This window comes from Protopterus annectens, chromosome 8.part0 (genome assembly GCF_019279795.1).
Source record: "Protopterus annectens isolate FY-2018-M chromosome 8.part0, PAN1.0, whole genome shotgun sequence".
NCBI lineage: Eukaryota > Metazoa > Chordata > Ceratodontiformes > Protopteridae > Protopterus > Protopterus annectens.
In genome coordinates, this window is record NC_056741.1 from 1,266,542,267 (window position 1) to 1,266,556,675 (window position 14,409).

The 14,409-nt window shown below is 42.1% G+C and overlaps 1 protein-coding gene across 1 annotated transcript in view; it reads right to left on the reverse strand.

The window, feature by feature from the left end:
- The window catches only part of MEGF8 (multiple EGF like domains 8), a 1,779,602-nt gene that overhangs the window by 1,495,604 nt on the left and 269,589 nt on the right, over window positions 1-14,409 (reverse strand). Inside the window, exon 11 of the mRNA XM_044079419.1 lies at window positions 2,762-2,925. Coding sequence (XP_043935354.1) covers window positions 2,762-2,925 — 164 coding nt within the window. The remainder of the gene's footprint in view (window positions 1-2,761; window positions 2,926-14,409) is intronic.

The window sequence follows — 14,409 nt, forward strand, 5'->3', positions numbered from 1 at the left end:
TTCTAATGGCTAGGGATAGATCATGCAAGTTTAGACATGAAGCAAGCTGAGATCCATCTGAACAGGGTGACTTTACATCTTCAGACCCTTCCTATGTGGGGCAAAAGGAACAGAAAGCTGATCCAATTCCTTAAAGTTCTTAGTTCTACTAATGTTGCCTTTTTCCCTCCTCTCAGCATCATACTGGCTACTGGGGGGGTGGCAATCTTTGTCTCGCATACAGCCTAAACAGACCCTATTCATCTCTGATCTACAGCAAATTTGCAAGTCTAGTGGTGGAATAAACACCTGCTCAAGAGATCTAAATCAATTCTACAATATAAATACATGCTGGAGGGATAGAGCTGCATCACAGAGAATAACACTTCCTTGGAACCAAATTCCTCTCTCTATAATGCAAAGTACTTCCCTTTCTTTATTCTAATGTAATTTGGATGATGTATGAGAAACCACAAAATCCATCCACTGTTTAGCATCCCTGTCCCTTATGGAAAGGAGTAACATGTAAATATTCTGCCCACCTTTGGGTTATTTATGCTTAACTTACAAGGACTAAACCTTAATGAGAATGCAGGGTTAGGCTTTTAAATATCCTCACAGATCAACAGTTTAGTAAGTACCTACGAAGCTATAGATGGTTGAGAGAAAGAAAGTAGATGTACAGACAGATTTCGAGACATTTCAGTGGTAACATTAGGCATAATAAAGGGTTAGTCTCAAGTCACCCTGCCACTAGGAAAAACAAGAAAAGAGGTTTACAAATTAGAGCTGTAAATCAAATATCCTTTTGGCAGATCTCAAGGCCACCTATAAAGCTGTTTTCTAAGTACAGAACTTTAAAGAATTGAAGAGGCTGTCTCAAAGTGTGGAAGGGTTAACTTTTCAAGAAAATAATTCAGGCCCAAGGAACAGGAACCGATTTCCTGCGGGCTTGATATGGAAGAAGTCTTTAAGAAACTGACCTCATAACATTAAGAAAGAGGGGGGATCAACTGGCAAGCAGGCAAAAACAACTGACAAATTCACCTTGATAGAGATAAACGCTAGATCCAATTTGAGCAGATCACACAAATAATTGAGGACAATGAAGTTTCCTGCTCAGTAACGGTCCTGTTCTATATTCTGGCACCATGTAGAAATTCTCGCCCATTTAGAAATACAAGATCTTCTTGTTGCAGCTTTTCTAGCCTCCTTTATTTCTACTTGTAGCATGCTCTCAGATTAAATGTGTCTAAAAGGAATTAGAAGCCTATTACCCAGACTGCGAGGTTTAGTCTTGTTTGTCTTACCAGTTAAAGTGCTGCATCATTTTATGGATATCATCTCCAAAATAAATGTACTCCTGAGGTGAATCTCAAGACAAGGTACCATCTGCTTCAGACTCAAAACCTCTGTGAAGGTGAATGAATTTGAGAATAATAATTCAGAGGTTCAGATTATAAAGAAACCTCTTCCTCAGAAGAGGACTCCCTCTTTCTTTTATGAGGAGGAGGAGGTAAACTGAGATCAAAGCCTGCAATAGGATTGACACAGAATTTCCTGTATTCACCTGTAAAATAACGCATCATACCTGGAAAGTCCTGCACCTGACTTTATAACTGTGGTTCAAGCAAGACAGAAAGTAGACACAATGTATTGATCCCCACAGAAACAAGACTCCAAGTGACACCAAGAGAGAAATGGGCTGGTAAGGACACAGTTCTGTTCAACTTAGAACAAGGGCAAGAATATCTCTATGAGAAAAAAGTAAACCACACATGCACAGTCAAAAACACTAATGTCTGTATCTTTCCCAAAGGAAGGCACAAAAACGAATGGAAGCCAGTTAGGAAATTTTAGTGTGCATCTAAAATACCCTTGGTAAGACTTGGGAGTAGAAAGTTATATTGTCCTCTCACACAGATGCCAAAACCAGACTGGTGAGAGGAGAAGCAGCATACAAATTCTGTTCAATTTAAAACAAAGTACAAGAAGCCAAGAGTAATTCAAATACATGCACACATCACATCCACAAACATACCAAGATAATGGAATACTCCTGAAAGGAAAACACGGCAGGAAAAAAAAAAACTTCGGTTTGTTCTGTAGTTACAAACCCAGACAAAGGGAAAGCTACAGCTAACAGAAACTGTGACAGAGGCATAGAATAAAATATGACTACTATTAGCACTGAAGGCAGATCCAGACCAGTGAGAGGAATAAAAGCATAAACTAAGTTTTGCGCAACTCAGAAGAAAAATGAGAGGAGTCCAATTCAAGTTACATACAGACAAGCTACAAGATAAATTCAACAGCATAGACTCTAATACAGTGCTTGCATGCAGAAACTGACATGAACACATGCATGTTTTTTCACAGCTGCCGTGGACTGTTGCCAAGATAGTCAATGTAACACTCAAATCCTCCTTAGTACAGTCTCTCAACATATAGTTCTGACCGTTTCTGAAAGGCTGCAGAAGAAACAAAAATGACTAAGTACATACTCATGAAATAATACATCTGTAGCCAAAAAGAAACTGAAGCTAACGTGGGTAGATATTCATTTTACATCAATACACTGGCTTCCAGGTGGGAAGGTAGTCTGACCAGTCTAGCCGGAGGACAGGTGCTAAATTCCTAAAGTCTGGTTGGCTATCAGGCCTTGTGAAGAAGTCATACCAAAAGTTATTACCAGAACAGTGAGCTATGCATCAGGATCAAATACTACTCCTTCACAGCCAGCAAGAATCTGAGCTGTTTGTGACATTATAAAAATCCTTACCTTGTCTGGCTGTGAGTCATTTCGTGGTCGTTGATATGTAATAAGGTGCAGGCCAGGTAAGAAGTTGCTCTTCTGACACCCTTCCAGCAAAGGAATAAATGTAGTCTTCTCTCCCCACCAGCCATAAGCATCTGAGATCCGATCCACCCGGCAGTTACTTTCATCTAAAATTAAAAATTAAAATTTTAATGAAAAATTATAGAAGATCATAATGAAAACATTTCAATGGAAAATACTTCAAACAGAACAGGAAACTGACGGAAACTGACAGAACTGAGTCCAACACAAGTTAAAAATGAAAAACACAAGCATAAACACCCATGTTTAAAATCTCCAAGCAGACAAAAATCACACAAATGAACTATCTAAGATTTCCATGGGGAACAGAACTGTAATGGCTTGTTAAACTCCTAGACAATGGAAAAAGACGTTTCCCTGTCAATAAGTGCCTCAAAATTACAAGAGTTCTAGCTGGATAGCATAAAAACAGGAACTGTCACATGACGCTTTCAAAAAGCCAACCTCCCACATAAAACAATATAACAGTGATGTAAATAGCAGATATGTAATACAGATCTCTGAGGAGGCTCTCTTACAGGTATAACTCTTCTACTTTCCCCAGCATGTTTTCTCTTCTCCTGATCCTGCAGCTTATGGCACCTAGGAAATGGAGTAAGATAATAATATGCTTATCCCTAGTCCCACTCAGTTTGACTCCCATCCACCGAGTACAACAGTTAAGGCAATGGAAAAAATAAGCAAGGGTATACAAATGTATCCTTTTCTGAATATATGGAGCCTCCATGTCTAGCTCCAAGACGGGCAAACTGATCAAACACATGAAGCAAATGTTAAAGCAGCATCTACTGCAGTGAGCCCTCCCACAGATTCCAAGCAGGGAAGATTAAACCTCCCAGGAGATCAGAATCAGAGAATGGACACAACAGGGGAAAGCTCAAAAGATGAAAGGTCTAGCTCCTGGAATCACAGTCCACGTGACAATATTTAGTGAAGATGTGAACTGAAGACCAAGTGGCTGCACTCCTGAAATCATGATTCCAAGCAATGATGTCTGAAGACGTCTGACAACCAAATGTCCTCAAAAGAAATGTCTATAACGGAAAGTTTTTCAAAGCAAGCAATGGAAGCAGCCATGCCTATACTAGAATGTCCTTTGACAACATTTTATAACAGCTAGTTGGATGCATCTTACGGCAACACAATTAGTAATCTACTTGACAAGTAGATGCGTTTACTTGGCAAATGCACACCTTTCCCTTCCAATAGCAAATGAGAGATCAGACATTTAATTTTTTTCTTAATTTATGCACCTTCTTTGGGTAAAACCAAAGATGGAGTTCATGCTCAGGATGTGATGGAATTTTCTAGTTTCTGCCCCAGGGATGAAAAGAAGGATGTAAATGTGATGCTTAAAGGGTAGAAGAGATCACAATGTTTCAACAGGCAGCACATGAAAGCTTTTAGAGCAGACAACGCAGAAAAAAAGTTTCCCCAAAGGGGCACATAGCTGTACAATGCACTGTGATCTTCAGACCAACACAGTGTACAAATGAGGATGTTTCACTCTCAGAGCAAGAAAAAGCTGTAAGATAGAAATGGCCGATGACTGTTACACCCACACATCAGGTGTACAGCATCCACCAGCCTATGAGGAAAGGAATTAAATCTCTGGTACTCGGGCCAGCCAAGGGTCAGTTACTACTGCAACAGTTAAACACAATGAAAGTACAGTTGTGTAAAATCTTACCGTAACAGATGATGTCCTTATCCTCACTTTTGCAGTATTCTTAATATGAGGGATCCCCTGCAAAGAGAGTGTCCCAATGTCTGGCCAGTATACCAATACCTTTAGGTTGTCATTGATACGCTGTACATCACACATATGCTCCCCATGCAAGGCACAGGGCATAAAGATGACGTCCGGATGTATTATACTCAGAGCTGACAGCCCCAGGAGGAATCCAGCCCTAGGATTCCAGAGGATAACATACACATCCAGAGGGACAAAAGACCAGGGGGAAGAGGGAAGGAGTGAATACTGCAACAGTGAAATGGAAGGATATCTACTGTTATGGTAAGATTTTACACAATTGTACTATGTCCTTCCATTTCACTGTTGCAGTATTCGTAAGATGAGGGAGAGTGCCAAAGCTCAGGGAGAAAAAGGGGACAACAGAGCCTTTCAGGAACCTATGCAGAATGACCCTAGCAAAATCAGCTCTAGCCCTAGAAATGACATCCAACTAGTAATGCTTGATAAAGGTATGCACCAAAGAACAGGTAGCTGCCTCAAGGACAGAATTAGTATCCAAACCCTTGAAAAAACAACAGAAGAAGCCACAGCCCTAGTAGAGTGAGCTTTAACCACAGAAGGAAGACTCTTACCATGATAAAAATAAAGAAATGGCTTTAGAAATCCAAGAGGAAATAGTCTGCTTGGAAAGAGCCAAACTTACTGATTCAAGATGAAAAGAAACAAAAAGCTGATCAGATTTTCTAAATTCTTTAGTTTTGTCCAAATAAAATATAAGTTGCCTATTTACATCCAAAGTGTGCAACACCTTCTCATTAGCAGATTGCGGAGAAGGGGAAAAAGTGGGCAAATTAATAGACTGATTAAAGACAGCTCCTTCACCACCTTAGGCATAAATGAAGGACTGGCACAGAGACATACTCTGTCCTTATGAAAAACTAAAAAAGGAGGAACAGCCATAAGGGCTTGCAGCTCAGGCATCCATCCAGCAAAAGTAAGGGCCAACAAAAGAACAGTCTTCCAAGAATAATGCTGTAAAGAAACTGAAGCTGCAGGCTCAAAAGGAGACAGAGTCAATTTCTCTAAAACAAAATTAAGATCGAAGGAAGGAAGAACAGGTTTCCTTGGAGGTCTAATATGAAGAACACCTTTAAGAAACTGTTTGGCCTTGAACCTAGAGGTCAAAGGAGGAGTTAAAGGCAGACAAGCAGAAACAGCTAAGAGATGGGGTTCAATAGAAGAGTATGTCAACCCAGCATTGAGCAATTCACACAAAGAAAAAAGAAACATCCACAGTATGTGGGTCCAGGTTACAGGAAAGACACCAAACATAAAACCTCTTCCATTCGGTTAAGCAGGGTTTCCTAGTAGTGGGTTTCCTGGCCCTCCTGCTGAACCCGAAGCACATCCTCAGAAAAAAGGTGCCTATTGGGGGTTAAAATCCTATCCTACACTGTTGTCAGTTGAAGTGTGGACGAATGAGAAATCCCTTGTCTTGTGTAAGATCATCCCCCTGTGAGGTAACTTGTGATGACCGCCCTTGGCTAAGTGCAGAAGAGGGAAACAATGCTTTCTGGGCCAAAAGGAAGTCACCAGCAAGATTTTTGGAGCATCCTGTATCACCTTGCACAGGACTTTTGGAATGAAAAGAAGGGGAGGAAAGGCATAAAGAAACATCACCCTCCATGAAAAACATAGGGCGTCCACCTTCCATGCCAGAGGTCATGAAGTCCTCGCACAAAATAGAGGAAGCTGCCTGTTCAGAGGGGAGGCAAAGGCATCTAACTTGAGGAACATCCCACTGGTGGATAATGTCCAGAACACATCACAGTGATGCACCCACTTGTGAGACTGTGTTATGGGCCTGTTCAGGGAGTCTGCCACAAAATTCTGACTTGAAGGAATGTACACTGTCTGAAGTGCGACTTGGTACTAAATTGGTAACTCCCAAACCTGTACTGCAAATCAGCAAAGCAGATAGGACCTTGCCCCCCCCCCCCCGTGTTTGTTGATGTACCCCAACACTGTGGTATTGTCTGCAAAGATTTTTAACTCACTACACCTGAGTGATGCCTCCATGCGTCTTTGCAGTTAAGTCCTACTGATGCTTGCAAGCGTCAAATATTGCTTGTTCATATTTGCATCAATAATTCCAAAACCGTGCTATGTACAAGGTCTTAAAGCTTACACAATAGCAAATTCAACTGCATTAATATCTTACCACTGTCTAGCGCAGGTAAATAGATATCAACTGTTTTCACAATAGTAATTCATATAAACATAATTTTCACATTTTTCTAAATATTTCAATAACCAAGTAACACAGACAGAACTCCTTAGCCTCATATGAAAGCTCTCAGTTAGATGAATAAAAGGCTGCTGACAGAACGTGTGTAACTTGAATGGTTGCAGATATATTTTAAATTGTTTACAAAGCATTACAAATGTAATATTTACTGCGTTTACTGTGACTTTTAAAATTCTGTTTAAGACCTTGAGCATAAATAATACTACCACTATAAGGTGCAAGACATTTGCCTAGTAGCATTAATTTCTCACATAGAGAAGAGAATAAACATTGTACTGCAATCATCTGCTAGTCAAAGGATATGAAATACTGATAACCTGTTGACAGCTAATAGTAGAGCTGGCAGCTAATTAGTGGTACAGGAGAAAGGGGCGGGGTTAGTTGGGGTATGGACAAGGACATAGCAGTGAGATTTTAGGTGTGCTTTAAGAGCATTTTTGAAGAGACTGCTGGAAGGGAGGGTAGTTATCAGAAGGAAGAAGTTTGTTAGAAGGCAGTAATTAAGAAGGCTTATTGGATGTCACAGAAAAGTACAGTTTTGTACCTACCATAAATGTAGATGTCCGAACTGGATAGCATCTGCAGTCATAACAAATGGGTTGTCCTGTCGTCAGGCAGCCCTTCGGTCGGCCGGATTCCAAAGTCTGGGTCCGGCTTCGGCTGATGTCGCACTTCACCCAACGTCATCTCTGCTGGTCTTCGGGTATAAAGGCATCAGCCGACGCCATTTTCCTCAGTGTTTCTTGCCCCAGATGCCAGTTGCCCTCTTGGAAGGCTAAATTTTGGATAAATGCCAATGTTTCCAAAAGGATAGAAGGCAAACACAAAAAATAAGCATGTATGTACATATAAACAAACAAATACACCATAAGAGACTCCCCCCACCAGCTAGCTATTAGGAGGGTAAATACCCTAGGAGTACCACAGAGGGGAAGGAGGGAGGGTAATCCTGACTGCAGATGCTATCCAGTTCGGACATCTACATTTATGGTAGGTACAAAACTGTACTATGTCCTTCATGGATGCATCTGCAGTCATAACAAATGGGTAGAATACCATAGCCAACTAGGGAGGAGGAAGAAAAATTATGGTGTGGTTAGGATCCCTTGCAGTACAGCAGTGGCAAACCCTGCTCGGGATCTAGAATACAGAGGTAAATTATAATGCTTGGCAAATGTATGCACGGAGGTCCAAGTAGCCGCCTCAATAATGTCCTTGGTTGCCACTCCTCGTAAGAAAGCTGTGGTAGTGGCTGCAGCCCTTGTAGAATGAGGCCTTATGTTCTGTGGAATTGGTTTTCCATGGTAGGAGTAACAGAATCGTATGCAATTTCCTATCCATTTGGAGATTGTCTGTTTGGAAATTGCTTTTCCTTCCCTTCCTGTTGCATAGGCTACAAAAAGCTGGTCAGTTTTTCTGTTACTTTTGGTTCTGTCCAGGTAGTAGCGTAGCTGTCTATGTACATCCAAGGTATGCAGCATTCTTTCCCCTCTGTTTTGTGGATTGGGGAAGAAGGTAGGTAGGTGGATTGCCTGGTTTAAAGACACTCTGGATACCACCTTAGGCATAAATGTAGGATTAGTTCTCATGGGCACCCTATCCTGATGGAAGATTAGGAAGGGTTGTACTGCCATTAAGGTCTGAAGTTCAGAAACCCTCCTTGCTGAGGTAATTGCCAGTAGGAAAGCAGTTTTCCATGACAGGTGCTGTAGATCTGCTGTTGCTGCTGGTTCAAACGGAGGGAGTGTCAACTTTTCTAGCACAAAGTTCAAGTCCCATGCTGGTAATGGTGGTTTCCTAGGAGGTTTTACATTCTTGATCCCTCTGAGGAACTGCCTGAGTAGAGGATGAGAAAAGACAGGTGGATCAAAGCTGTATTCTGCTGAAATAGCTGATGCATGTATCTTGATGGAGGAATAGGACAGGCCTGCATGTAGAAGCTCTGCCAAATACTCCAGAATGTTAGCAATATCTATACTCGACACATCTTTTCCTCTTTCAGCACTCCAAATGACAAACCTTTTCCATTTTCCTGCATAGTTCCTTCTTGTTGAGGGTCTGCGGGCTTCAAGGATAATGTCTTTAACCCTTTGGGAAAGATCTGGATTAGTTGCAGCTATGTGATGTTCCAGGCAGTCAGTTGCAAAGTTTTTAGGTTTGGATGCATGATGCTGTAGTTGTTCTGAGTTAACATCAAAGGCATCACGGGTATTGTCCACATTTTCTCCCGAGACATGCTCCTCAGCAATGGGTACCAGTGTTGTCTTGGCCAGTTCGAGCTATCAGGATTATCCTTGGACGTTCCTCCTTGATTTTTAGTAATACCCTGTGTATCAAGGGAAGGGGTGGAAATGCATATGCTGTCAGACCTTTCCAGCTGAAGGAGAGCGAATCCACCTTCCATGCAAGTGGGTGGAATGTCCTTGTGCAGAATTTTTTGAGCTGGTGATTGAGAGGGGAAGCGAATAGATCTATTTGTGGCATTCCCCATTTCTTTATGATGGTCTTGAAGATGTCCGGGTGTAGCATCCATTCGTGAGCATCCGAGGTGGTTCTGCTTAACATGTCTGCTAGAGTGTTCTCCTTTCCCGGTACAAATATTGCCTGTAACTGGATGTTGTAGCTGAGTGCCAGATTCCAAAGGTCCAAAGTCATTCTGCATAGGGGGTATGAATGAGTGCCTCCCTGCTTGTTGATGTACCACATGACTGTGGTGTTGTCTGTCCTTATCATCAAATGTCCTTCTTTGAGGAATGGTCTGAATTTTTGGATTGCCAGTTTTACTGCCAGCATTTCTTTTGGTTTATGTGCAGGTGCAGCTGGTCCTGAGTCCACAATCCTTGTACGCATTTGTCCAGCATGTGCGCCCCCCATCCTAGGTCTGAGGCGTCTGTTGTGATGGTTTGGCTTGTTCGAAAGTTGTGGAAGGGTAGGCCTGGGTTTGACTGGCATGCTTGAGCCCATCATAGGAACTCCTGTTTTAGGCATGGGATTAGTGGTATTTCTGCTTCTAGACTGTGCCTGTGTTGGGACCATAAATTCTTTAGGTACCACTGTAGTTTTCTCATATGCAGTCTGGCGTGTGGGACCAAGATTATGCATGATGCCATGAAGCCCAAGGCCTGCAGAACTTTTCTTGCTGTTAGTTTGTTCTGTTTTGTTAATGCCAAAAGTAAAGAGGGAGTTCTTTTGTTTTTCTGCAGTTAGGAATGCCATTTGTTTTACTGTGTCCAATTCCGCGCCCAAGAATGTTCTTGTTTGGGATGGTATCAGCCTTGACTTTTGGTAATTGACTGTGTATCCCAGGGCTTGTAGCAAGTAAATGACCCTTTGTAAATCTGTTGTCAGCTTGCTTTTGTTGTCCGCTTGTAGCAGGCAGTCGTCCAGGTATGGATAAATTTGGATTCCCTGTAGTCTGCAGTGGGCGATTACTGATGCCAGGCATTTTGTGAATACTCTGGGCGCAGTAGATAAGCCAAAGGGCAATGCTGAGAATTGATAATCCTCTGATCCTGCAAGAAATCTGAGGTATCTTCTGCAATTTGGTCGAATGGGGACGTGCAGGTATGCCTCCTTGAGATCTAGAGTTGCCAGCCAACACTCCTTGCCCAGCATGGGAAGAAGTTGCTGTAGGGTCAGCATTTTGAATTTTGGGACAATGATGTATGTGTTTAAGATGGACAGGTCGAGAATAGGTCTCCAGCTTTTTTCTTTTCTTGGTACTAAGAAGAGTCTGGAATAGAATCCTTTGCCCTGTTCTGTTATTGGTACTCTTTCCACAGCTCTCATCTTTGTTAATTGCCTTATCTGTTGTAGAGCTTCTATTTTTTGATTTGGAGGCAGGTTTGGCATTCCTCTTTTGACTGGTAAGGTGTGGAAGTGGAAGCGGTAGCCTTGGTCTATGGTTTGCAAAATCCACTTGTCTTTTGTGATATAGTGCCAATTTTTCGAAAATAAGGCTAACATTCCGCCTAATGGTGCTGCTATTTGCTCCCTGGTAGGCGGAGTTAGAGCCAAGTCACTGTGATTGTCCTGTTGCAGTGGTAGTGGTCGTGTCTGTGCCTCTGTTATTACCTTGCCACTGTCGTCCTCTGTAGGCACCTCCTCTGGATTGATTTCTGCCTCTGGAGCGTCTATTCCTGCCCCTTTGGGATCTTGTGGAGTCAGGAAAGGACCAATTTTTGGCAGGCCAGTTCCTGCTAAACCTTGGGGCTGAACCTGTAAGAAATCTTTAACTGTTTGTACAGATTTTGCCTTTTCTTCCATTTTCTTCATTACCTCCTGGGCAGGTGTACCAAATAAACTGGCCTTATCCATAGGAGCATCTAATAGCTTAGCTTTAACATGATCTGGTAAGACCTGCTCTTTCAACCATGCATGTCTTCTTATCACTGTGCCAGTCATGGCTGATCTAAATGAAGCCTCCAGTGCATCATAGCCACATTTTAAGGAATGGTTATTAACCTGTTGTATGTTATTCACCATTTCTAATACATATTTCTTATCTATAGATTCGTCAGAGGTTAGTTTTTTAGTTAACTGATCAAGCATAAACTCTTGGTATTGGATCATGTGAAACTGACAGTTTAAAGCTCTAGCAGAGAGAGTAGCAGAAGTGTAAACTTTTTTACCCCATCTGTCTAAAGACCTGGCTTCCCTTTCTGAAGGAATAGGGTTTTTTGCTGTGGTCGAGGCTACTGCCTTAGGCCCCTGGGAAATAGTTTTGGGGTCTGCCAGTGGGGCCTTGTATAGGTGGTGATGAGTGTCTGGTACCCTGTAAAATCTATCAGGTTTGGCAGGGGCTGGAGGTAAAGAATCAGGAGCAGTGCAGACATAATTAAATGCATCATCCACAACAGGCAAAACAGGAGGAATAGCTAAGGGCCTATGTTGTGGTAAGTGCAGAAAAGTCCTAAGCCTTTTTCTTGAATCTGATAAATCTTGTCCCTGCCATTGGAATTGCTCTCTCATGGCATGTAAGGTTTCCCCAAAGGAAAATTCCTCTGGTGGAGAGGCAGCTGGAATGGATTCTTCCGCATCAGAGTCTTCATAAGTGGGGAAAGGATCCTCTGGCTGTTCTGTAATGTCGGAGTCATCCGCAGAATCATCAGAGGACACTGGCTCGGGGGGCTCTGTTCTAGGTCTCTTTTCTGGGGGCTGAGAGGCCCTGTCTGGGTGAGATTGGGATCCCCTAATTAAGGATATTAAATCTTCTGCCAGAGTAAGCATTTGTGAACTGGAAGTGGGCCTGTGTGAGGGAGGTTTAACAGGCACTGACTTAGCAGATTTGGCTGCTTTAGCCCTGGCAAAGGCCTTGATAGACATGGCTGCAGGGGGTCTAGCAGCACCACGTGCTGGGGTAGAGACATCCAAAGGGATGGTGTCTGATAACTCACTAGAAGCCACAGTTGTAGGCAAAATTTCTGAGGCCGATTCAGGTAAAGTAGCGGGTGCCTCAGTAGTAGTCATGGATTCGGCTGAAGAATGACCAGTTTTCTCGGTTTCGGCCGAAACCGAGACACTTGCGGCTTGCTTAACCGTGGTTTCGGCCGAAACCGCGGACCGCGAGTGTCGGTCTTTTTCCTTGCGTTTTTTAACAATTTGGGTAGTCGGAGGATCCGACGGCATAATGTACGCAAAGTCTGAGCCGAAAAACTGTTCAGCAAACACCGACCGACGCCTTAGCGTTCGTCGGTTGAAGGAAGCACAGGCCGAACAGGCTGCTACGTCGTGGTCTGGGCCTAAGCAAGGCAGACAGTAAGGGTGGAAATCTTTATGAGGTATTTGTTTCCCACAAGTTAAACAGTTATTGACTTTTTCTGACATCGGCTGAGGCAAGAAAGAGTCCCCAACGGGGTACTTAGCTTTTTAGAAGTCTTCGAAGTAGTATTCGGTAGTAGTAATCTCTGGATCTGACTGACCGGCACTTGCGAACAGCTTCTGCTTCGGGCGCCACGCGGCAAGAAAGACTGAGGAAAATGGCATCGGCCGATGCCTTTATACCCGAAGACCAGCAGAGATGACGTCGGGTGAAGTGCGACATCAGCCGAAGCCGGACCCAGACTTTGGAATCCGGCCGACCGAAGGGCTGCCTGACGACAGGACAACCCATTTGTTATGACTGCAGATGCATCCATGAAGGACATCCACCAAAGGGTCAGCAGATGGGCACTTATAAAGGAATTTGCAGTCATCAGGCACTTTATAAAACCTATCCGTTTTTTTTTAGGAGCAGAGGGATAAAAGTCTGGTGCCTGACATGCAGAAGACTAGGCATCCAGTAAAGGATCTATATCATATGATCAAAGTTCCAAAACTTTGAATCATTAAAGGTCAAACTTTAATGATCAAAGTCTTGGAACTTCGAAAATAAAATAAAAAAAGTTTAAAAAAATGCTCTATGCAGGGGGGGCAAGCCCCCCTGCACCCCGCAACTTAAATATACCAACTCCAGGATCGCACTACACTGCAGAAAAGGGAAATCTTCCCTTTCCTCGCTATACAGCGATCTCCGTTATAAGATTTGAAGTTTTAAAACTTCGATCTTCTGATAGGGACCCTCTAGTAAAGCAGCCAAAGCAGAGGGTCTAAGACATTCCATATGAAGGAGCTCATTATATCTCCTCTCCGCTTCAGAAACTTGGGAACGGAGGGTGGAATCAAGATGGCACAGAAATAACAGTCTGTCAAACTATTCTAGGGAATAATTTCTTATATACTGAAAGATGAGCAGCTCCAAGAACAACCATACAGATTCTGCTGTTGAGAAAGAATTATATCAATTAACAACACTTCAAGTCTTATCTATTAAAACAGACGGATTCCAGGAAAATCTTCAAGAAATTAAAGAAAATAGCTTTAAGCAAACTAATATCTTTAAAGACTTATTTCAACAACTACAATGAAAAGTTTCAGACCTTGAATATGCACTGATATTGATAACAAGCTTAAAAAAGGAATCTCAAACAGAAACATTAAAAAAATCATTCCTGGTTTGGATGATTTAGAAAACCAAGAAAGAACAATTTAAGAATTTTCGGTCTGCCAGAAAATTCAGCGGGAGATGACATGGTCTCTTTTCTAACAGCTTGGATTCCAAAGGTACTTAATCTACAAGAAAGTTTATTTTATGCCATAGAAAAAGCACACAGATCGATTCAGAAAACATTTCCTCTTGATACTTCAGCCAAACTCAGATCTATTCCAGTCAAATTTTTATCCTGTTTGGATAAAGAATTGGTATTTAAAAGTCTGCTTGGTCGAAAGCTCCAGTAAAATTTGCTCAATCAATTATTAGATTTGACAATGACTATTCTTCTAAGACTAAGGAGCTTAGGAAGAAAACTTGTCCATTAATCAAACTTCTTAAGAAGAAAAATATCAAAACTCAACTTGTCTTCCCTGCAAAAATAAAACTTCAACTTCAACTATCATCTAGCACTAAAATTTTCTCCACTAGTGAAGAAATGCTCTCTCTCATTAAAAATATTATTTCGCTTTCAGAACACATGGACTGAATATCTTCTAACCCTAAAAGATAATCAGAAAAAGACAGCTGGTCAGATG